The 23,810-nt window shown below is 50.9% G+C and overlaps 1 protein-coding gene across 11 annotated transcripts in view; it reads left to right on the top strand.

Annotated features, from left to right (window-relative positions):
- LOC101937993 (deleted in malignant brain tumors 1 protein) overlaps positions 1–23,810 on the top strand; it is a 179,975-nt gene that overhangs the window by 137,723 nt on the left and 18,442 nt on the right. For 9 of the 11 annotated variants that reach the window (XM_065570737.1, XM_065570740.1, XM_065570736.1 and 6 more), the window contains 2 exons: positions 9,528–9,857; positions 14,957–15,286. In XM_065570737.1, coding sequence (XP_065426809.1) covers positions 9,528–9,857; positions 14,957–15,286 — 660 coding nt within the window. Of the gene's footprint in view, positions 1–1,168; positions 1,484–9,527; positions 9,858–14,956; positions 15,287–23,810 lie in introns of all 11 variants that reach the window. The other 2 variants (XM_065570743.1, XM_065570739.1) reach the window with 1 other exon arrangement.

Raw genomic sequence — 23,810 nt, 5'->3', positions numbered from 1 at the left:
TAAGTTTTACATTGTTTTTTTTTCTTTTGCGTGCAGTTATGTAACAAAAAAAATCTACATTTGTAAGTTGCACTTTCACAATAAAGAGATTGCACTACAGTACTTGTATGAGGTGAATTGAAAAATACTATTTCTTTTACCATTTTTACAGTGGTAATATTTGTAATCCAAAATACCGTAAAAGCTGTTTTTTCCAGCACTTCACCAACTGGAAAGCTCTATAAATCGGCATTTCTGATCTTCATTGAAATGCCAGTTTATAGTCCTCTTGGCGCGGGGTCGACAGGGGGTTGAGGCGCAGGACGGGGTGTGGAGCGAGGGCTCTGGGAGGGACTTTGGGTGTGGGAGGGGGCTTAGTAGGCGGGAGGCAGTGTCGGGTGTAGGATCCGGGGGCCAGTCACCTCGGATGGCTAGCCGCAAGCGGCGACCTGTCCCGGGCTCCGGCTACTCCTAAGTGGAGGCACGTCAGGCAGCTCTGTGTGCCGCCCCCCCAATGCCGGCTGCACAGCTCCTGCACATTGGCTGGGAACCACGGCCAATGGGAGCTGTGGGGGCAGCGCCTGCAGGCAGAGAGAGTGCACCAAGCTGCCCGCCTTGCCTCCACCTAGGAGCAGCCAGGACAAGTTACCACTTGCGGGGAGCTGCCCGAGGTGAGTGTCCCCCGGATCCAGCACCCTGCACCCTATCCCATGCCCCAACAGCCTGCCCTAAGCCCCCTCCTGCACCCAAACTTCCTCCCAGAGCCTGTATTCCACACACCCTTCCTCGCCCCAGCCCCCAGCCCCGCACTCTCTCCCGCACCCAAACTCCCTCCCTCTTAGTTAACCAGCATTTTTCATTTACCGGCACCCCCCATTGCCCCAACATGCTGGATAAAACAACCTTAACTGTAATAATATAATGTGAGAACTGTACACATTGTATTCTCTGTTGTAACTGAAATCAATATATTTGAACATTCTTTAAATCACGGTTAATTTTTTGAGTTAATCGCGTGTGTTAACTGTGATTAGTTGACAGGGAGGGAACCCCTAACAGGCTGTTGCAGAGGCTGTTCAGACCCGTCAGTGGGAGGCCCTACGTTCACCAGTATCACTAGTGATCCGATGCACAGGAACCTCCCTGAGTGTTTATTCCCTTGGGGTGTTTGCTCACTCCGGCATTTCAGACAAGGCTCAGCTCCGACTGGTGAATGGCCCAAGTCACTGCGCTGGGAGAGTCGAGGTGCTTCACAACCAGCAGTGGGGAACCGTGTGTGATGACAGCTGGGATTTAACTGATGCTCAAGTCGTGTGTAGGCACCTGGGCTGTGGGACAGCGTTATCGGCCCCCGCTTGGGCTCATTTTGGACAAGGATCTGACCATATCTGGCTGGATGAAGTCAACTGCGCAGGGACAGAAACTGCCCTCTCCAATTGCTGGGCTCGGCCTTGGGGAGAGAATGACTGTACCCATGGAGAAGATGCCGGTGTTGTGTGCTCAGGTAACCTTCATCTACCACCCTGCGCGTTGCAGGGAGCAGGGTGGGAAGCTCATTACGGGGCATTGTCCCCTCTCAGCCAGTGCTGACCCCAGCATAGTGCTTGGGGTCTGTGCTTCAGGGAACAATATGGCAGTTCCAGTAGGGAGCGCTCTCCTCTCAGTCTGTGCTGACCCTAATTCCCCTGTGCAGTTCTATGGGCCTGTGCTGCAGGGAGCGGTGTGGGGGATCAGTAGGGGATGCTCACGGTCTCCCCTTGATGTCAGTGCTGGCCCCAGTGCCCTAGTGGAGTGCTAGGGGGCCTGTGCTGCAGGTAGTGGGGTGTCATTAGGGGGCGCTCTCCCTTTGCAATTGTGCTGGCCCTAATGCCCCAGTGCGGTGCCATGGTCTCCTAGCATGAGGAAGCCTTGTCTGTGCCCGGCTGGGAGGCAGCTCCCCGACTCCCTCGGCCAGAGGCCACACAAGCCGTGCCCTCTAGGCCTTGTGTGTGGGGGTGACCTCTCTCCAGGTTGGCAATAGGCACACTTCGCCCCTCCGACCTCTGAGGGTCCTCTGGCAGTACCCAGTTCCTGTCCCGCTGGACATTCAGAGCAGTCACAGATCTAATACTCCCAAAGGAACAGGGTCCCAAGGTGACCAGCTCCACCTCCCATCTCTGCCCCAATCAAGACACAGCTCTAGATCTCTTCATAGTGACACCAAAGACAAGTGATTTCACAGAGCTGTCAGGGAGAGCTCTGTCGCGGAGTGTGGGGGAGTCAGGGCCCTGCACCCCTCTTCCTGAGATTCACTGTGATTCTCAACAAGCCAGTAAAGCAGAAGGTTTATTTAAGGACAGGAACACAGTCTCAAGCAGAGCGTGTAGGTACGACCAGACCCCCTCAATTAGGTCCCTCTGGGAGGTTCAGGGAGCTTAGACCCCAGCTTGGGGTTCCCTGCGTTGCACCACCCAGCCCAAACTGAAACCAAACCAAACCTCCTCCTGCAGCTCCTCTCTTCCCCCTCCCCCCAGCTCCTCCCCCCCTAAATGATTAGGGGTCTGGAGCACATGACTTATGAGGAGAGGCTGAGAGAACTGGGATTGTTTAGTCTCCAGAAGAGAAGAATGAGGGGGGATTTGATAGCAGCCTTCAACTACCTGAAGGGGGGTTCCAAAGAGGATGGAGCTCGGCTGTTCTCAGTGGTGGCAGATGACAGAACAAGGAGCAATGGTCTCAAGTTGCGGTGGGGGAGGTCCAGGTTGGATATCAGGAAAAACTATTTCACTAGGAGGGTGGTGAAACACTGGAATGCGTTACCTAGGGAGGTGGTGGAGTCTCCTTCCTTGGAGGTTTTTAAGGCCCGGCTTGACAAAGCCCTGGCTGGGATGATTTAGCTGGGAATTGGTCCTGCTTTGAGCAGGGGGTTGGACTAGATGACCTCTTGAGGTCCCTTCCAACTCTGATATTCTATGATTCTATGATTCTATGATTCCTCCTCTCCTTTGTTCAGTCTCCCGGGCAGAAGGTGTTAATTCTCCCCACCCCCGTTCCTGGCTCAGGTTACAGCTCAGGTAGCTTCCTTCAAGGGAAGTCCCACATCCCCACTGCAACCCCCCTGCAACATTCCCAGATCAAATCTGCCCTGCTCCCTGCTCCGTCACAAGCTCATTCCCACCTTGCTTACCTCTAGCTTGTTCAGCCATTAAGCCCAGCCCAGGATCAGCGTCCCAGGTTGTAAACGGGCAGATCCATCAGCATGCCAGTCTCTCTATCCCAGAGTTGCTGCCCCTCTATGAGGACACAGCTGTCAGCCCAGCTCTGCCATCATTCATCTGAGACTGGTCCTGGGCTGGCAGCACTAGACACGAGTCTAACCTAGACTGGCTAACCTAGTGAGGAGGGCTTTAAACTAGGTTCACCTGGGGAAGGAGACCAAAGCCCTGAGGTAAGTGGGGAAATGGGATCCTGGGAGGAAGCACAAGCAGGAGAGCGCAAGAGGGGAGGACTCCTGTCTCATGCTGAGAAAGAGGGACGATCGATGAGTTATCTTAAGTGCCTATACACAAATGCAAGAAGCCTGGGAAATAAGCAGGGAGAACTGGAAGTCCTGGCACAGTCAGGGAACTATGATGTGATTGGAATAACAGAGACTTGGTGGGATAACTCACATGACTGGAGTACTGTCATGGATGGATATAAACTGTTCAGGAAGGACAGGCAGGGCAGAAAAGGTGGGGGAGTTGCGTTGTATGTAAGAGAGGAGTATGACTGCTCAGAGCTCCGGTATGAAACTGCAGAAAAACCTGAGAGTCTCTGGATAAAGTTGAGAAGTGTGAGCAACAAGGGTGATGTCGTGGTTGGAGTCTGCTATAGACCACCAGACCAGGGGGATGAGGTGGACGAGGCTTTCTTCTGGCAACTAGCAGAAGTTGCTAGATCGCAGGCCCTGGTTCTCATGGGAGACTTTAATCACCCTGATATCTGCTGGGAGAGCAATACAGCGGTGCACAGGCAATCCAGGAAATTTTTGGATAGTGTAGGGAACAATTTCCTGGTGCAAGTGCTGGAGGAACCAACTAGGGGCAAAGCTTTTCTTGACCTGATACTCACAAACAGGGAAGAATTAGTAGGGGAAGCAAAAGTGGATGGGAACCTGGGAGGCAGTGACCATGAGATGGTCGAGTTCAGGATCCTGACACAAGGAAGAAAGGAGAGCAGCAGAATACGGACCCTGGACTTCAGAAAAGCAGACTTTGACTCCCTCAGGGAACAGATGGGCAGGATCCCCTGGGAGAATAACATGAAGGGCAAAGGGGTCCAGGAGAGCTGGTTGTATTTTAAAGAATCCATATTGCGGTTGCAGGAACAAACCATCCCGATGTGTAGAAAGAATAGTAAATATGGCAGGTGACCAGCTTGGCTAAACAGTGAAATCCTTGCTGATCTTAAACGCAAAAAAGAAGCTTACAAGAAGTGGAAGATTGGACAAATGACCAGGGAGGAGTATAAAAATATTGCTCAGGCATGCAGGAGTGAAATCAGGAAGGCCAAATCTCACTTGGAGTTGCAGTTAGCAAGAGATGTTAAGAGTAACAAGAAGGGTTTCTTCAGGTATGTTAGCAACAAGAAGAAAATCAAGGAAAGTGTGGGCCCTTTACTGAATGAGGGAGGCAACCTAGTGACCGAGGATGTGGAAAAAGCTAATGTACTCAATGATTTTTTTGCCTCTGTCTTCACGAACAAGGTCAGTTCCCACATTGCTGCACTGGGCAGCACAATATGGGGAGAAGGTGACCAGCCCTCTGTGGAGAAAGAAGTGGTTCGGGACTATTTAGAAAAACTGGACGTGCACAAGTCCATGGGGCCGGATGCGCTGCATCCGAGGGTGCTAAAGGAGTTGGCGGGTGAGATTGCAGAGCCATTAGCCATTATTTTTGAAAACTCATGGCGATCGGGGGAGGTCCCAGATGACTGGAAAAAGGCTAATGTAGTGCCCATCTTTAAAAAAGGGAAGAAGGAGGATCCGGGGAACTACAGGCCAGTCAGCCTCACCTCAGTCCCTGGAAAAATCATGGTCCTCAAGGAATCAATTATGAAACATTTAGAGGAGAGGAAAGTGATCAGGAACAGTCAGCATGGATTCACGAAGGGGAAGTCGTGCCTGACTAACCTAATTGACTTCTATGATGCGATAACTGGCTCTGTGGATGAGGGAAAAGCAGTGGATGTGTTATTCCTTGACTTTAACAAAGCTTTTGATATGGTCTCCCACAGTATTCTTGCTACCAAGTTAAAGAAGTATGGGCTGGATGAATGGACTGTAAGGTGGATAGAAAGCTGGCTAGATCGTCGGGCTCAACGGGTAGTGATCAATGGCTCCATGTCTAGTTGGCAGCCGGTTTCAAGCGGAGTGCCCCAAGGGTCAGTCCTGGGGCCGGTTTTGTTTAATACCTTTATTAATGATCTGGAGGATGGTGTGGACTGCACTCTCAGCAAGTTTGCAGATGACACTAAACTAGGAGGCATGGTAGATACACTAGAGGGTAGGGAGCGGATACAGAGGGACCTAGACAAATTAGAGGATTGGGCCAAAAAAAAAACCTGATGAGGTTCAACAAGGACAAGTGCAGAGTCCTGCACTTAGGACGGAAGAATCCCATGCACTGCTACAGACTAGGGACCGAATGGCTAGGTAGCAGTTCTGCAGAAAAGGACCTAGGGGTCACAGTGGACGAGAAGCTGGATATGAGTCAACAGTGTGCTCTTGTTGCCAAGAAGGCTAATGGCATTTTGGGCTGTATAAGTAGGGGCATTACCAGCAGATCGAGGAATGTGATCGTTCCTCTTTATTCGACATTGGTGAGGCCTCATCTGGAATACTGTATCCAGTTTTGGGCCCCACGCTACAAGAAGGATGTGGAAAAATTGGAAAGAGTCCAACTGAGGGCAACAAAAATGATTAGGGATCTGGAGCACATGATTTATGAGGAGAGGCTGAGGGAACTGGGATTGTTTAATCTCCAGAAGAGAAGAATGAGGGGGGATTTGATAGCAGCCTTCAACTACCTAAAAGGGGGTTCCAAAGAGGATGGAGCTCAGTGGTGGCAGATGACAGAACAAGGAGCAATGGTCTCAAGTTGCAGTGCGGGAGGTCCAGATTGGATATTAGGAAACACTATTTCACTAGGAGGGTGGTGAAGCACTGAAATGCGTTACCTAGGGAGGTGGTGGAGTCTCCTTCCTTGGAGGTTTTTAAGGCCCGGCTTGACAAAGCCCTCGCTGGGATGATTTAGTTGGGAATTGGTCCTGCTTTGAGCAGAGGGTTGGACTAGATGATCTCTTGAGGTCCCTTCCAACCCTGATATTCTCTGATTCTATGATTCTATGAATGGCTGACACAAAACGATGTTGCCAAGTCAGTCGTGGCAAGTCAGAAGGAATCGCAGGGGCAGGTGTTTGCTTCAGGAGGGGGCCGATCTGCTTGTAGGAAGTGTGCATTGCCTCTGCCCTGGTCGGAACCATTATCAGCCTGGTGCGCAGCAGGTTCCTGCCAGGCGTCCCTGCGCTCCAGGCAGTTCTAAGGGGGATGGACTCTGGGTGACGTTTTCAGGGAGCTATGGAGCCAACACATGTAAATTCAATGCTGATGTCAGGCTAAGGCAACCACTAATGACATGGGTGATTGTGTTCAGCTCCCAGTCACCAAAATGCTTATGTCAGCGTCTGCCCTGCAGCACTGCACAATATCGCACTGGAGCGAATACCAGCGCCAGGAGTGAGCGTGTAAATCTCCTCCCCAGCAGGTTCCTGCCAGCAGTGCGGGGGGTGATCATTTGAGGTGCTCTAGTAGGTGCAGTAGGTCAGACTAATCCAAAGCCCAAGATTTGGTGGTGATGGGGGACTTCAACTATCCGGATATATGTTGGGAAAATAACACAGCGGGGCACAGACTATCCAACAAATTCTTGGACTGCATTGGAGACAACTTTTTATTTCAGAAGGTTGAAAAAGCTACTAGGGGGGAAGCTCTTCTAGACTTGATTTTAACAAATAGGGAGGAACTCGTTGAGAATGTGAAAGTAGAAGGCAGCCTGGGTGAAAGTGATCATGAAATCATAGAGTTTGCAATTCTAACGAAGGGTAGAAGGGAGAACAGCAAAATAGAGACAATGGATTTCAGGAAGGCAGATTTTGGGAAGCTCAGAGAGCTGATAGGTAAGGTCCCATGGGAATCAAGACTGAGGGGAAAAACAACTGAGGAGAGTTGGCAGTTTTTCAAAGGGACACTATTAAGGGCCCAAAAGCAAGCTATTCCGCTGGTTAGGAAAGATAGAAAATGTGGCAAAAGACCACCTTGGCTTAACCACGAGATCTTGCACGATCTAAAAAATAAAAAGGAGTCATATAAAAAATGGAAACTAGGACAGATTACAAAGGATGAATATAGGCAAACAACACAGGAATGCAGGGGCAAGATTAGAAAGGCAAAGGCACAAAATGAGCTCAAACTAGCTACGAGAATAAAAGGAAACAAGAAGACTTTTTATCAATACATTAGAAGCAAGAGGAAGACCAAAGACAGGGTAGGCCCACTGCTTAGTGAAGAGGGAGAAACAGTAACAGGAAACTTGGAAATGGCAGAAATGCTTAATGACTTCTTTGTTTCGGTCTTCACCGAGAAGTCTGAAGGAATGCCTAACATAATGAATGCTAATGGGAAGGGGGTAGGTTTAGCGGATAAAATAAAAAAAGAACAAGTTAAAAATCACTTAGAAAAGTTAGATGCCTGCAAGTCACCCGGGCCTGATGAAATGCATCCTAGAATACTCAAGGAGCTAATAGAGGAGGTATCTGAGCCTCTAGCTATTATCTTTGGAAAGTCATGGGAGACGGGAGAGATTCCAGAAGACTGGAAAAGGGCAAATATAGTGCCCATCTATAAAAAGGGAAATAAAAACAACCCAGGTAACTACAGACCAGTTAGTTTAACTTCTGTGCCAGGGAAGATAATGGAGCAAGTAATTAAGGAAATCATCTGCAAACACTTGGAAGGTGGTAAGGTGATAGGGAACAGCCAGCATGGATTTGTGAAGAACAAATCATGTCAAACCAATCTGATAGCTTTCTTTGATAGAATAACGAGCCTTGTGGATAAGGGTGAAGCGGTGGATGTGGTATACCTAGACTTTAGTAAGGCATTTGATACGGTCTCGCATGATATTCTTATCGATAAACTAGGCAAATACAAATTAGATGGGGCTACTATAAGGTGGGTGCATAACTGGCTGGATAACCGTACTCAGAGAGTTGTTATTAATGGTTCCCAATCCTGCTGGAAAGGCGTAACGAGTGGGGTTCCGCAGGGGTCTGTTTTGGGACCGGCTCTGTTCAATATCTTCATCAACGACTTAGATATTGGCATAGAAAGTACGCTTATTAAGTTTGCGGATGATACCAAACTGGGAGGGATTGCAACTACTTTGGAGGACAGGGTCATAATTCAAAATGATCTGGACAAATTGGAGAAATGGTCTGAGTTAAACAGGATGAAGTTTAACAAAGACAAATGCAAAGTGCTCCACTTAGGAAGGAAAAATCAATTTCACACATACAGAATGGGAAAAGACTTTCTAGGAAGGAGTACGGCAGAAAGGGATCTAGGGGTTATAGTGGACCACAAGCTAAATATGAGTCAACAGTGTGATGCTGTTGCAAAAAAAGCAAACATGATTCTGGGATGCATTAACAGGTGTGTTGTGAGCAAGACACGAGAAGTCATTCTTCCGCTCTACTCTGCTCTGGTTAGGCCTCAGCTGGAGTATTGTGTCCAGTTCTGGGCGCCGCATTTTAAAAAAGATGTGGAGAAATTGGAAAGGGTCCAAAGAAGAGCAACAAGAATGATTAAAGGTCTTGAGAACATGACCTATGAAGGAAGGCTGAAAGAACTGGGTTTGTTTAGTTTGGAGAAGAGAAGACTGATAGGGGACATGATAGCAGTTTTCAGGTATCTAAAAGGGTGTCATGAGGAGGAGGGAGAGAACTTGTTCACCTTAGCCTCTAAGGATAGAACCAGAAACAATGGGTTTAAACTGCAGCAAGGGAGGTCTAGGTTGGACATTAGGAAAAAGTTCCTAACTGTCAGGGTGGTTAAACACTGGAACAAATTGCCTAGGGAGGTTGTGGAATCTCCGTCTCTGGAGATATTTAAGAGTAGGTTAGATAAATGTCTATCAGGGATGGTCTAGACAGTATTTGGTCCTGCCATGCGGGCAGGGGACTGGACTCGATGACCTCTCGAGGTCCCTTCCAGTCCTATAATCTATGATTCTATGATTCTATGATTATGTGACAGGCTAGCTAGGTGAGAGCTGGCTGGGAGGGGAGTGGACAAACTTCAACATTGCCCAAGTGATTAGCCTGGTCAGTGGTGGGGAGCCCTTGACAGGCAGTGGCTGTGTGCAGAGACCGGTCAGATCTGTCGGAGGGAGGCACTACGTTCTTCAGCGACACAAGAGATCAGATGCACAGGAACCTCCCTGAGTGTTTATTCCCTTGGGTGTTTGCAGACGCTGGCATCTCAGAAGTGGCTCAGCTCCGACTGGTGAACAGCAGGAGTCGCTGCGCTGGGAGGGTCGAGGTGCTTCACAACCAGCAGTGGGGAACCGTGTGTGACGACGGCTGGGACTTACAGGATGCCGGAGTCGTATGCAGGCAGCTGGGCTGTGGGACGGCGTTATCAGCCCCAAGAGGGGCTCGATTTGGGCAAGGGTCAGACCGTATCTGGCTGAATAAAGTGAACTGCGCAGGGACAGAAGGTGCCCTCTCCGATTGCAGGATTTGGCTTGGGGGAAAGAATAACTGTAACCACGGAGAAGATGCTGGTGTTGTGTGCTCAGGTAACTTGCATCCATCACATCACTGTGGGTAGTGCAGGGATCGGGCTGGGAAGCTTTCAGCACAGACCCAGCTCTCCTATCTCGGTTAGCGCTGACCCCAGTGCCCCTCCATGGTGCTAATGGCCTTTTCTGCAGGTAGGGGTGTGTGAGTTTGGGGTGCTCTCCTTTTGCAGTTGTGCTGGCCTTAATGCCCCAGTGTGGTGCCATGGACCCCTAGCATGAGGAAGCTTTGTCTGTGCCCACTCGGGGGCAGCTCCCCGACTCCCTCAGCCACAAGCCACACAAGCTGTGCCCTCTAGGCCTTGGGGAGGGGGGTGACCGCTGTCGAGGTCGACAATAGACACACTTCATCCTTTGGCCCTCCAACCGTCCCCCTGCAGCACCCAGTCCTTGTCCTGCTGGGCATTCACAGCAGTCACAGATCTGCTGCTCCCAAAGGAACAGGGTCCCAAGGTAACCAGCTCCACCTCCCATCTCTGCCCCAGTCAATGCATAGCCCTAGATCCCTTCATAGTCACACCAAGGACAAGTGATTTCACAGAGTGTAGAGATTCGAGGGGTACCAAGGAGAAGGGTTGGAAAGAAATGGTTCCATGGCCGATAAAATCATACCACGCTGACTAGAGCCTAGACTCATTGAACGAGATACTTTTCGGTCTGGTAGAGCAACGCTCACCTCACAGTCCTTCTAGGGTTTCACTCCAGGCTTGGCTGTGATCTCCTGTTCCTGAGACAAACGCTGTCAGCCGCCTCCTGGGTGAAAGGGAGCTCTTGTCCCCTCTCCTCTTTCTTTGTAGGTACAGACCATTGTCTCTTCCCAGAAGAGGTCTTGCTTCGAAGACTTGTGCTGAGGGTCCTTTGTCTTTGTAAATTCTCAGGTCCCCACTAGGCCCAGAGAGTGAATGTAGCCTGTCTCCACGGCTGTGCATTGTTCTATGTGCTGATTGTCTCAGCCGAAGGGATTGCCATGGCGCAGGGGACAAGCTTCACTTCAGCACTTCTGGAGCGTCATGTTCTGTATTTTACATCTCTCTTCAGTTATATCCCATACAAACAACTTGCCCCCGTTAGATTGACCAGCGGGCTGCTCCCTCTTGGTAGAGACCTCACATACCACCTGAGCTATTGTGTATATATCTCACCCAGGGGATCCCTGTAGAACTCTAGGCATCCCTGCATTTGGTGTCAACGGCGCCTGGAGCCATTCACTCAAACTAAAAATCCAGGGCCAATTTCTCTAGAGTCCGGTTCCTAATCACTGTGTTCCGGTGGATTTGCATTTCAGGAAATTAGTCCTGAAGTTGTAACTTCCCCAAGAGCTGGACACAGGAGATGCAATTCTTCCTCACTTCCTGCCCCTACACAGCCTACATATTTCCCTGTCCTGATTCTCAGCTGCCTTGTCCTACCCCAGAAGTGTCTGCATGTCAGTGGGAGGAGTCTTCAGTTTTGTGTATGTCACAAGTTGATATCTATGTAACCCTTCTGCCAGTGGCATCAATATCTAGGGGTTCCTTTCCAGCAATATAACACAGATCCGGCTTGAGCACCCACCCAGTAAACGGACAATTACACACCACCCCCTGGGTGCTTCTACGAGGCAAAGCTTCCCCTCTTGCAAGCACAGAGTCTCAGTGCAGAAAGAAAACTTTTTAATAAAAGGATGGAAGGTCCCCGGCATTAACTTGGGAAAACGCCAGAAACAGAATTTATAAACATAAAACCATGAGCAAAACACCTAACCCAGAGTATGTTGGGCAGTGTCTTTTACCTCAGGTTCTTAGTTCCTTTAAGGTGCCCCTCCCTTCTCCCTCCACAACACCTCACTCACAGTGCTTGTCCTTGGTTAGTGAAGACCCAGAGTTCAGAGGTGCACCTGTGTGAGTTCAGCTCCCACCATGGGGGCGGGGAGGAGAGCGCCTGGCTTGGTCTTCTGTCTGGGTGCTTGCTCTGGTGGCAGCTGCCCTGCCAGCCACTCACCACTCTGCTGGCCCTCACCTTCTGCCGCCCCCGGCCTCTCTGCTGTGACCTCTGCAGGTCGCTCTCTTGAGGCTCCACCCAGCTCTCAGTGACTGTCAGCTTTTAGTGGGGAAACCTCAGTGCTGATTTCACTAAAGTGAAATCCCTGCAAGCTGCATGGGTGCTTTTTAAAGACACATTAAAGGCCATAATAGAGGCCCAACTTCAATGTATACCCCAAATTAAGAAACACAGTACAAGAACTAAAAAAGAGCCACCGTGGCTTAACAACCATGTAAAAGAAGCAGTGAAAGATAAAAAGACTTCCTTTAAAAAGTGGAAGTCAAATCCTAGTGAGGCAAATAGAAAGGAGCATAAACGCTGCCAAATTAAGTGCAAGAATGTAGTAAGAAAAGCCAAAGAGGAGTTTGAAGAACGGCTAGCCAAAAACTCCAAAGGTAATAACAGAATGTTTTTTAAGTACATCAGAAGCAGGAAGCCTGCTAAACAACCAGTGGGGCCCCTTGATGATCGAGATACAAAAGTAGCGCTTAAAGATGATAAAGTCATTGCGGAGAAACTAAATGGATTCTTTGCTTCAGTCTTCACGGCTGAGGATGTTAGGGAGATTCCCAAACCTGAGCTGGCTTTTGTAGGTGACAAATCTGAGGAACTGTCACGGATTGAAGTGTCACGAGAGGAGGTTTTGGAATTAATTGATAAACTTAACAGTAACAAGTCACCAGGACCAGATGGCACTCACCCAAGAGTTCTGAAAGAACTCAAATGTGAAGTTGCGGAACTGTTAACTAAGGTTTGTAACCTATCCTTTAAATCAGCTTCTGTACCCAAAGACTGGAAGTTAGCTAATGTAACACCAATATTTAAAAAGGGCTCTAGAGGTGATCCCGGCAATTACAGACCGGTAAGTCTAATGTCGGTACCGGGCAAATTGGTCGAAACAATAGTTAAGAATAAAATTGTCCGACACATAGAAAAACATAAACTGTTGAGCAATAGTCAACATGGTTTCTGTAAAGGGAAATCGTGTCTTACTAATTTATTAGAGTTCTTTGAAGGGGTCAACAAACATGTGGACAAGGGGGATCCAGTGGACATAGTGTACTTAGATTTCCGGAAAGCCTTTGACAAGGTCCCTCACCAAAGGCTCTTATGTAAATTAAGCTGCCATGGGATAAAAGGGAAGGTCCTTTCATGGATTGAGAACTGGTTAAAAGACAGGGAACAAAGGGTAGGAATAAATGGCAAATTCTCAGAATGGAGAGGGGTGACTAGCGGTGTTCCCCAAGGGTCAGTCCTCGGACCGATCCTATTCAACTTATTCATACATGATCTGGAGAAAGGGGTAAACAGTGAGGTCGCAAAGTTTGCAGATGATACTAAACTGCTGAAGATAGTTAAGACCAAAGCAGACTGTGAAGAACTTCAAAAAGATCTCACAAAACTAAGTGATTGGGCAACAAAATGGCAAATGAAATTTAATGTGGATAAATGTAAAGTAATGCACATTGGAAAAAATAACCCCAACTATACATACAATATGATGGGGGCTAATTTAGCTACAACAAGTCAGGAAAAAGATCTTGGAGTCATCGTGGATAGTTCTCTGAAAATGTCCACGCAGTGTGCAGAGGCGGTCAAAAAAGCAAACAGGATGTTAGGAATCATTAAAAAGGGGATAGAGAATAAGACTGAGAATATATTATTGCCCTTATGTAAATCGATGGTACACCCACATCTCGAATACTGCGTACAGATGTGGTCTCCTCATCTCAAAAAAGATATGCCGGCACTAGAAAAGGTTCAGCAAAGGGCAACTAAAATGATTAAGGGTTTGGAACGGGTCCCATATGAGGAGAGATTAAAGAGGCTAGGACTCTTCAGCTTGGAAAAGAGGAGACTAAGGGGGGATATGATAGAGGTGTATAAAATCATGAGTGATGTGGAGAAAGTGGATAAGGAAAAGTTGTTTACTTATTCCCATAAGACAAGAACTAGGGGTCATCAAATGAAATTAATAGGCAGCAAGTTTAAAACAAATAAAAGGAAGTTCTTCTTCACGCAGCGCACAGTCAACTTGTGGAACTCCTTACCTGAGGAGGTTGTGAAGGCTAGGACTATAACAGAGTTTAAAAGAGAACTGGATAAATTAATGGTGGTGAAGTCCATTAATGGCTATTAGCCAGGATGGGTAAGGAATGGTGTCTCTAACCTCTGTTTGTCAGAGGGTGGAGATGGATGGCAGGAGAGAGATCACTTGATCATTGCCTGTTAGGTTCACTCCCTCTGGGGCACCGGGCATTGGCCACTGTCGGTAGACAGGATACTAAGCTAGATGGACCTTTGGTCTGACCCAGTACGGCCTTTCTTATGTTCTTATGTAGCAGGCTGGGCAGAAACACTGTCTCACAGCAGGTGATTTCGGCTCTAGTGGTCACTTAAACCAATAAGACTCCTAATGGAGCCTTAATTAACTCTATCTTTCAAGAGTGCTGAGGGGCAGATTAAACCATGTCTAAACCCCTTACACAGAGCCCACACCCCTCAGCAGGAACACCCATCTCCACCCCCTCTCACTCTTGATAGGGGGTCTGGTATCTGAGCCCCCTGGTTAGTTAGTTCAGTTCAGTTCAGTTGTGGGTGACCCCCTCAGTCAGGGCAGGCTAAGCACAGTTCTGCTGCCCTTTACTCACACAATCAGGACAACATCATTTCGCTACCTCTGCATTCAGGTACGACAGTGATTTGTAACCCAGCACCAGCCAACACAGCGCTGTCTGCTGGATACCTAGGCAGAGAGGGTTTGTTCATGTAAATATAGTCTGGTCCTGAAGTGTTTTCCCCTCCCCAGCTCATCACTCGCTATCAGGGGAGAGCTCATTCCCACCTTGCCCACCTCTAGCTAGTTCAGCCATGTGACTTTGCATCCTCAAGGTCCAGTCTTCTAACGGGGCTCTCCTCCACCACGTGTGACTGTCTGTATTGCTGCCCCACAGGCACACTGAGAAGTTCAGGCTAAGCCAGGTTTCTGCATTGCCAGATTGCTACATTACCCAGCCACACGAGAGATCAGATGCACAGGAATCTCCCTGGGTGTTTATTCCCTTGCGTGTTTGCAGACTCAGACATCTCAGAACCGGCTCAGATCCGACTGGTGAACAGCAGGAGTCGCTGCGCTGGGAGGGTCGAGGTGCTTCACAACCAGCAGTGGGGAACCGTGTGTGATGACAGCTGGGACTTACAGGATGCCGGAGTCGTGTGCAGGCAGCTGGGCTGTGGGACGGCGTTATCAGCCCCAGGAGGGGCTCGCTTTGGGCGAGGGTCAGACCGTATCTGGCTGGATGACGTCAACTGTACAGGGACAGAAGCTGCCCTCTCTGATTGCCGGGTGCAGTCTTGGGGAGAGAGTGACTGTACCCACGGAGAAGCTGCCAGTGTTGTGTGCTCAGGTAACTTGCATCCATCACGTCACTGAGGGTGGTGCAGGGATCGGGCTGGGAAGCTTTCAGCACAGACCCAGCTCTCCTGTCTGAGTCAGCGCTGACCCCAGTGCCCCAGCATGGTGCTAAGGGCCTGTACTGCAGGGAGCCAGTTCGGGGTCACAGTAAGTGTCGCTCTTCCCATGGTGTCAGTGCTGACCCCATTTTCCCCACCCAGTTCTACAGGCCTGTGCTGCAGGGAGCGGGATGGGGGCTCAGTGGGGGGCGCTCTCACCTCGCAGTCAGTGCTGAGCCCAGTGCCCCAGCGCAGCACTTAGGGCCACCCGTGGTGAGTGCCCCCGGATCCAGCACCCCACCCTCCATCCCGCGCCCCAAATGCCTTCCCCAAGCCCCCTCCCACACCCAAACTCCCTCCCTTTTAGTTAACCGGCATTTTTCATTTACCAGCACCCCCCATTGCCCCAACATGCTGGAAAAAACAATTTTAACTGTAATAATATAAAGTGAGCACTGTAGACATTGTATTCTGTGTTGTAACTGAAATCAATATATTTGAAAACATAAAAAAACATCCAAAATAGTTAATACGTTTCAATTGGTATTCTATTGTTTAACAGTGCGATTAAAACTGCAATTTAATTTTTTAATCACGATTTATTTTTTGAGTTAACTGCGATTAATTGACAGGGAGTGAACCCCTGTCAGTGGGAGGCGCTATGTTCTTCTTTGAGTGATTGCTCATGTGCATTCCAATAGGTCTCCGTGCCGCATGCACGATCGTCGGAAGGTTTTTCCCCTAGCGGTACCCGTCGGGTCGGCTGTGGAGACCCCTGGAGTGGCGCCTTCATGTATATAGGTCCCTGCCGACCCGCCGCCTGCTCAGTTCCTTCTTACGGCCAATGACGGTTGTTGGAGCAGCTGAGTCTCTTGCATTCGCAAGTGCCTACCTAGTGGTTCCCTTTTCTTAGTTGTAGATAGTTAATAGTTAGTTATTTAATAGTTAATAGTTACAGTAGCATAGTTGGGGGGGAGCAGGGGGAGCACCTGCTCCCCCGAGCCCAGAATTCCCCAAGTGGCGCCTTTTCCATTCATCTGTGATTTCGGTGGCGTGGTGCTCCGTTTTTTGGTGGCCTTGCGCATGCGTCACTCCATCTTTTTGCGGCATTTCGGTGCATGCGCAAGGCCGCCGAAATGCCCCCACTCTGTCTTTCGAAATGCCGCCAAAAGACATGCGCGTTTTTTCGCGCCGCTCCTCCTCGGCAGCAAACCTGGCTACGCCACTGGATAGTTACCCTCCCCCCTTGCATTCTCGAGTCTCTCCACTGGCGGCTGCAGCGGGAGTTCCCTTTGCCAAACCCCATCCTACGCTATCGCTTGTCACGGACGTCTCGGCGCTCGGTTGGGGAGCGCACCTGGGCAATATCAGAACCCAAGGGCTATGGTCCCACACAGAACTATCGCTGCACATCAATGTAAGGGAGCTGAGGGCAGTTCGTCTGGCATGCCAAGCATTCCAGGCTCACCTTCAGGGCGCATGTGTGTCGGTTCACCTGTCCTGTCACGGAGGGGAATTAACCCCAGCAGCTCATTTCACATTTTGGGCATCAGAGAACTGCAATGGCTGCGACTTCCACTCACTACCAGCTTGGACCCAGGGCTGCCACAAAACGATGTTGCCTAGTTTCTAGTAAGGTGGGCTGACTTTGGGGGCTTTCCCCCCACCCCAGTTTCCCCAGGCACCTGGGCATGCCTCGGTCACAGGGGTTTAAGGTGTGCGAGAGGTGTGCCAAACCTATGCCCACAAGCGATCCGCACGCTCCTTGTCTCAAGTGCTTAGGAGACAGTATCAGACAGACAAGGGCCCAATTTGCAGGAGTTTTAGACCCAGGACTAAGAGAGAGCGGGACTATCGTTGAAAGTTCCTCCTGATGGAGTCGGCCCTTCGCCCCAGCCAGCACCGGAAATGGCACCGGCATCATCGGTGCGCAGCGCCGTGGCCTCGGTGCAGGATGTCCCGGCACCGAGAAAGGACTCCTGCAAGGAGCACTGGCTCCGCTCCCCTGCTCGTAAGGCCAGTGTTACCAGGCGGCACCGCTCAGTGTCCCCGGGGCTGCCTAAGAAAAAGAAGGCGGACAGGGCTCGTTTCCCCGTCAAGAAGCCGCGAGAGGATTCCACTGGGGTGCATCCTGTGGCGGGACACCCACGGTCTCAACCTCAAGACCCAGCGCCGTTGACTCTGGCCCCAACCGGAGGCTCGGCGAGTCTGGTGCTGGTGGACTCCCCGACTCAGGAAGATTTGAAGGAAGAGCTCGACCTCCCCTCCATGCCAGACACCTACGAGGCAGCGTGGGACCTACTGCCATGATGGTGCAGTCCCCGGCCTTGCAGGTACGAACTCCGGCACCACAAGCTCAGGCACCATCAGCAGCACTGACGATGGCACCGGCTGCAGCCTCTATGGAGGCACTGCATATGGCTCCGGCACCAGTTGTGGCACTGATGGCAGCACCGCCCCTGGTTCATCATCGCGACAAGCCCATAATGTTACGGCACCGCTCACCATCGCCACGGTACCGCTCCCCGGAACCGTCGCGCTCCACTCCCTCGTGGTCGGGCACCGAGTACTCATCCGAGTCAGAGGCTGAGTCTTCTGTCTCTTGACGCAGCCAGTACCGCTCCCGCTACTGGCACTCCAGAGCCGTGGACTCATCGGCACCGGCGGTCTCCTGGCCACCCCAGTGGCAGGGCCAGGTACAATGGCCCTTTTGGACTCCTTGGACCGATCATCAGACTCTGGGTCAGGCCCCCAGCAGTGTCAGTGGCTCGCCTCACCCCCAGGGCTCCTGAGGAGCCCGCACGAGACAGGGACTCTGGGCCGTCATGCTCAGGCCCAGCACCAGAGCCAGTGCCACCAGTTGTACTGGAGCCACCTCCAGTTACAGGGGGACCAAGGCACCCGACCCAGCCTGCAGAGATACAGAAAGGCAGGAAGACCTGGTCCCACAGGCCTCCTCCTCCTCCTCGCCGGATGACAGACACCAGGGGACACCAGGACCTTCACAGGAGGATGGCCCTAAACCTGAATCTCCGGGCAGAGGAGGTTACAGAGGAGTCGGACCCGATGGTGAACATCCTTGCCCTGGAGGGTCCATCTCGGGTGGCCTTGCCCCTGATAAGAATGATCCAGAACACTCCTAGGGTGCTCTGGCAGACTCCGGCCTCAATACCACCCACTGCTAAATGGGTGGAGAGATGCTATTTTGTGCCGCAGAAAGGGTACGAACACCTTTTCACGCACCCCAACCGGGTACTCTGGAGCTTCATGCGGCAAATCATAAGGAGCGATAGGGGCAGCCGGGTCCCGCCCCAAAGTCACGGGGTGCTAAGAAGCTGGACCTTTTTGGCCGAAGGCCTACTTGACCACGGGACTCTAGCTTCGAGTGGCCAACCAGCAAGTGGTACTCAACCACTATGCTTTCAATTCCTGGAGCTCGTTACCAAAATACCAGGAGTTGCTTCTTGCTGACTCATACAAGGAGTTTAGCGCTCCCCTCGAGGAGGGCAGAGTGGTCTTGAGAACCTCCCTCCAGGCCGCGTTAGAAGTGGCAGACTTGACGACTTGTACTGTGGCCACTGCCATTACAAGGAGACACAATGTGTGGCTGCAGGTGTCGGGGATACCACCTGAGGTCCAGAACACGATCCAGGACCTCCCCTTTGACCGTGCAGGCCTGTTTGCCCAAAATACAGACTCTCGCCTGCACAGCCTTAAGGAATCGCGGGTGACTTTAAAGTCTTTGGGTGTCCACATCCCTGCACCCCAAAGAAAGTCATTTAAGCCTCAGCCCCCGTCTCACTTCTACTCTGGACCTCTGAGGTGAGACTCATCCAGGAGACGGGACAGGAATAATAGGAGGCGCCCACCACAGTCCTCCTCAGGCCAAGGCCAGGGTTTGGCCAAACAGCCCCCAGGCCCAAAGCCAAACTTTTGAAGATGCACCCGAGGACGGAGCATCAGTATCGAACTCAGATCCTTATCCTCCCTTTATGAATCGATTCTCCCGCTTCTGCCGTGCTTGGTCCAAGATCATGTGAGATCACTGGGTCCTGAGCACGGTAGGGATGGGATATTCTATCCAATTCTGTTCCCTCCCACTCTCCCACCCCCCCTTCCCCGTTCCTCTTCAGGGACCTTCTCACAAACAACTCCTCTTGCAAGAGGTGCAATCACTCCTCGCTCTATGGGCAATACAGGCGGTTCCTCAGGAGTTCAGGGGCAAGGGGTTCTACTCCCCCGCCGGCCTATCCTGAATCTGCAAGACTTCAACACATTCATGAGGAAAGTGAAGTTTCACATGGTCTCTCTGGCCACCACCATTCCTTCCCTGCATTCAGGGGACTGGTACGCCGCCCTCAACTTGAAAGATGCGTACTTTCATATCTCCATTATCCCGGCCCACAGACGTTTCCTTCGTTTTGTGGTCAGTGGCCAGCACTACCAGTTCAGGGTGCTCCCATTTGGGCTCTCGGCGGCCCGCCAGGTAGTCACAAAGTGTATGGCAGTTGTGTTACCAGATTTGTCCGTTACTTTGGGGTATGCTCATCTATTCGGGTTATTCTTCGGGGGCGTCTGTAATTCTATCAATGTACTGCTTGTGTCACTTGTGTTTTCATATGGAACTCTACTTCTCCCTTCTGCGAGTCCCCTTCCAATGGAGCTATCCTGCAGGACCTAGATTCCCCAGGGCTGGGTTCCTCCAGACCCAGAACTGGATGAACACCCACCCCCACACATACATTAACAGAGCAAGTCTGAGTGGACCGGGTCAATCAGCACTTTCAAACTGACCCCTTATATGTCTCTGGACTCACTGGGCTGGAGGAAGCAGCACTTTCAAGCTGCATCCCCTTATATGCCCCTGAGCTCCATGGACTGGGTCAAGCAGCACTTTCAAGCTGTTACCCTTATGCGTCCCAGATTCAGCACATCCGTATTCCCACTCTCACATCACAATTGTACTGGCAGTAACCTACTTGATGAGCAAACCCCACAGGATTTGGGCGCTGCAGGGATCTTTAGCTTAGGTAAAAGAAGTGTCGCTGTAGAGTGAATGGGGGAAGCTAAGAACACAAACGAGTAAAGTTCAGCAAGAGAGAGAGAAGCACCCAGCTTAACCATACAAGTTATTTATTGAATTCTAGTGATCACTACACAAGGAGCTAAACCAACATAACATACATGATTAAAGGTTAATATTTAAGGTAGAGAGGAAAACAAAGAGAGAGAGAAAGAAGGGGATCTCACTGCTCCCTCAAGCTTGAACTGGTCGGGGTTCCCAGGTCATGGCGGTAGCTCAGGCTCCCGAGGGCAGGAGACAGGCAGAGCGCCCCGCATGATCAGTCAGGAGATGGAGGCCCAGTGGAACTGATGCAAAGCTTGGGTGAGTAGGGATTTTTGTAGAGAAAATACAATGGTTCAAGGGAGAACACTAGATTTGTTTATAGGTAAACTGATGACTCATAGGTTTTCTTTAGGCTAGACAATAGGAGCTGATCACTCTTGGCTATGGGTGGGGTTTTCTTCCAGGGAGCTCCCAATGCAACTAGGCTGCTTCAGTATTTTGGATGTCAATCAAGGATTCATTACTAGAATTGGTCTGATAACTGCTGAGCTGGGTGTGTGCAGGCGTGGGTTCATTAACATCTGGAGCAGAGATTCCCATGATGCAGTGCATCCCTGTTTTTCTGGTCCCAGAGTTCAGTGTGGTTCTCTGTTCTCCATTCTGTATGCAAATTGAGATGTCTCCCTGTCCCATCTCTCATGCAGATGAGGCTTGGGGAGTTGTCTCTGTTCTTCATTCTGTATGCTAATGGAGATGTCTTAATCTTGTCACCCTTGTCAGGAGAGGCCAACGCCCTTCACAGCTCTCTGCAAGTCTTTTCTCTGATGGGTTTTGGTTTAAGCAGAGGCTGGTAGGGAGGTATTTTTCATGAGTCAGACAGGCTGGATACTGCACCCTGGTTCCCCAAGAACACAGAGCTGACTGGTATCAGTCGTGGCAGTCTTCCTCCGCAAACGTCAGGTGCAAGTATTCCCATATCTGGACGACTGGCTCATCAAGGCCGAGTCACAAGCACAGGCGGCAGAGCATGTGTCTCTGGCTCGGGCCACCTTCCGCAGGCTGGGCCTCATATTGAATGTGCCCAAATCCACACTAGCCCCGATGTAGAGAATAGAATTCATAGGCGCTCTCGTGGACTCCACACAGGCCAGGACGTTCCTGCCCGAGCTGCGTGTCCAAGCACCTCACGGACATTATCAAAAACCTTCGCCAATTCCCCATAACCACGGCCAGAAATTGCATGAAAGTGTTGGGCATACGGCGGCCTGCACGTACGTGGTCCAGCACACCCCAGGTTGCACCTTCGGCCCCTCCAGGCGTGGTTGGCGCGGGTACACAGGCCGGGCAGGGACCCACTGGACCGGATAGTTACCCTCCCCCTTTGCATTCTCGAGTCTCTCCACTGGTGGCTGCAGCGAGAGTACCCTTTGCCAAACCCCATCCTACGTTATCGCTAGTCACAGACGTCTCGGCGCTCAGTTGGGGAGCGCCCCTGGGCAATATTAGAACCCAAGTCCTATGGTCCCACACAGAACTATCGCTGCACATCAGTGTAAGGGAGCTGAGGATGGTTCGTCTGGCATGTCAAGCGTTCCAGGCCCGCCTTCAGGACGCATGTGTGTCGGTGCTGACGGACAACACTGCAGCAATGTTGTATATAAAAAACCAGGGAAGTGCTTGTTCCTCTCCTCTGTGCCAGGAAGCCCTCGAGCTGTGGGACTTTTGCATGGCTCAATCGATACACCTAGAGGCATCGCACCTTCCGGGAGCGCAAAACGAGCTAGCTGATCACCTCAGCCGCTCGTTTCATAGTCTCCTCAGGCCGGACATCGCGCACTCGATTTTCCAGAGGTGGGGCTTTCCGCACATAGACCTCTACGCGACGCGGAGCAACAGGAAGTGCCAGCGGTTCTGCTCTTTCCTGAACCACAGCCCAGGCTCCATCGCGGACGCCTTTCACCTTTCATGGACAAGTCACCTGCTGTACACGTTCCCGCCCTTCCCTCTCATACACAGAGTCCTCCTCAAGACTTGCTAGGACAGGGCTTCCTTTATCCGCATAGCACCAGCATGGCCCCGCCAGCACTGGTTCACCCTGCTGATGAACCTCTAGTGGATATGACCAGTAGCCCTTCCTGTGTGCCTGAGCCTCATCACATAGGACCACAGCCACCTACAACACCCCAACCTGGAGTTCCTCTACCTCATGGCATGGAAATTCCATGGCTGAACCCTCATGAGCTTCAGTGTTGGGACCCAGTGAGGGAGGTCCTGCTGGGAAGTAGGAAACCCTTCACTCATGACACGTTCCTGGCAAAGTGGAAGTACTTTTGCATCTGGTCTCTGCAGAGGAGCACTGAACCGCAGCCAGCGCCAATTCCCCTGGTTTTGGACTACCTGTTATACCTCCAGCAGCAGGGGTTGGCAATATCATCTCTCAGGATACACCTGGCTGCCATTTCGGCCTTCCACCTGCAGGCAGCTGTAGGTCAGTCTTCAGCAATCCCATGGTGGGCTGGTGTCTCCAGGGCTTGGACAGACTTTATCCCCAGGTACAACGGCCCGTTCCCCATTGGGATCTCAACCTGGTCCTGTCCACGCTCATGGGGCCCCCTTTCGACCCCTTGGCGACCTGCCCTCTGTCCTACCTTTCCTGGAAGGTGGCCTTTCTGGTGGCCATAACCTCGGCCAGAAGGGTATCCGAGCTCAGAGCGCTGACTTCCGAGCCCCACTATAATACAGTCTTTTATAAAGACAAGGTGCAGCTACGCCCTCACCCCGTGTTCTGCCAAAAGTAGTCGCCCAGTTTCATGTGAACCAGGACATATTTTTACCTGTGTTCTTCCCTAAGCCACATCTCAGTAACAGAGGGTCCATGTTCCATTCTCTGGACGTCAGGTGTGCCCCAGCATTCTATACTGAGCGCAGAAAGCCATTTCATAAGTCACCACAGCTCTTTATTGCAATCGCAGAAAGGATGAAGGGGCTTCCGATCTCATCCCAGCGCATTTCATCATGGATCACGTCCTGTATCAGGACTTGCTACGACCTGACTAAAATTCCAACCCCTTCACTTAGGGTGCACTCTATGAGAGCGCAGGCATCAGCCACAGCATTCCTGGCGCAGGTCCCTATCCAGGAAATATGCAAGGCAGCAATGTGGTCCTCTGTCCACACCTTCACATCACACTACACCATTACCCAACAGGCAGAGGACGATGCAGCCTGTGGAAGAGCAATCCTGCATTCCTCAACCAGGTGAACTCCAACCCCTCCCCCAGGGAAACTGCTTGGGAGTCACCTATTGGAATCAAGTATCAGGGGGTAGCCGTGTTAGTCTGTATCTACAAAAACAACAAAGAATCTGGTGGCACCTTAAAGACTAACAGATTTATTTGGGCTTTCGTGGG

The sequence above is a fragment of the Chrysemys picta genome, chromosome 17, assembly GCF_011386835.1.
Source record: "Chrysemys picta bellii isolate R12L10 chromosome 17, ASM1138683v2, whole genome shotgun sequence".
NCBI classification, from domain to species: Eukaryota; Metazoa; Chordata; order Testudines; family Emydidae; genus Chrysemys; species Chrysemys picta.
The sequence above is the reverse complement of the archived record's forward strand: the minus strand, read 5'-3'. Positions and strand labels throughout refer to the sequence as shown.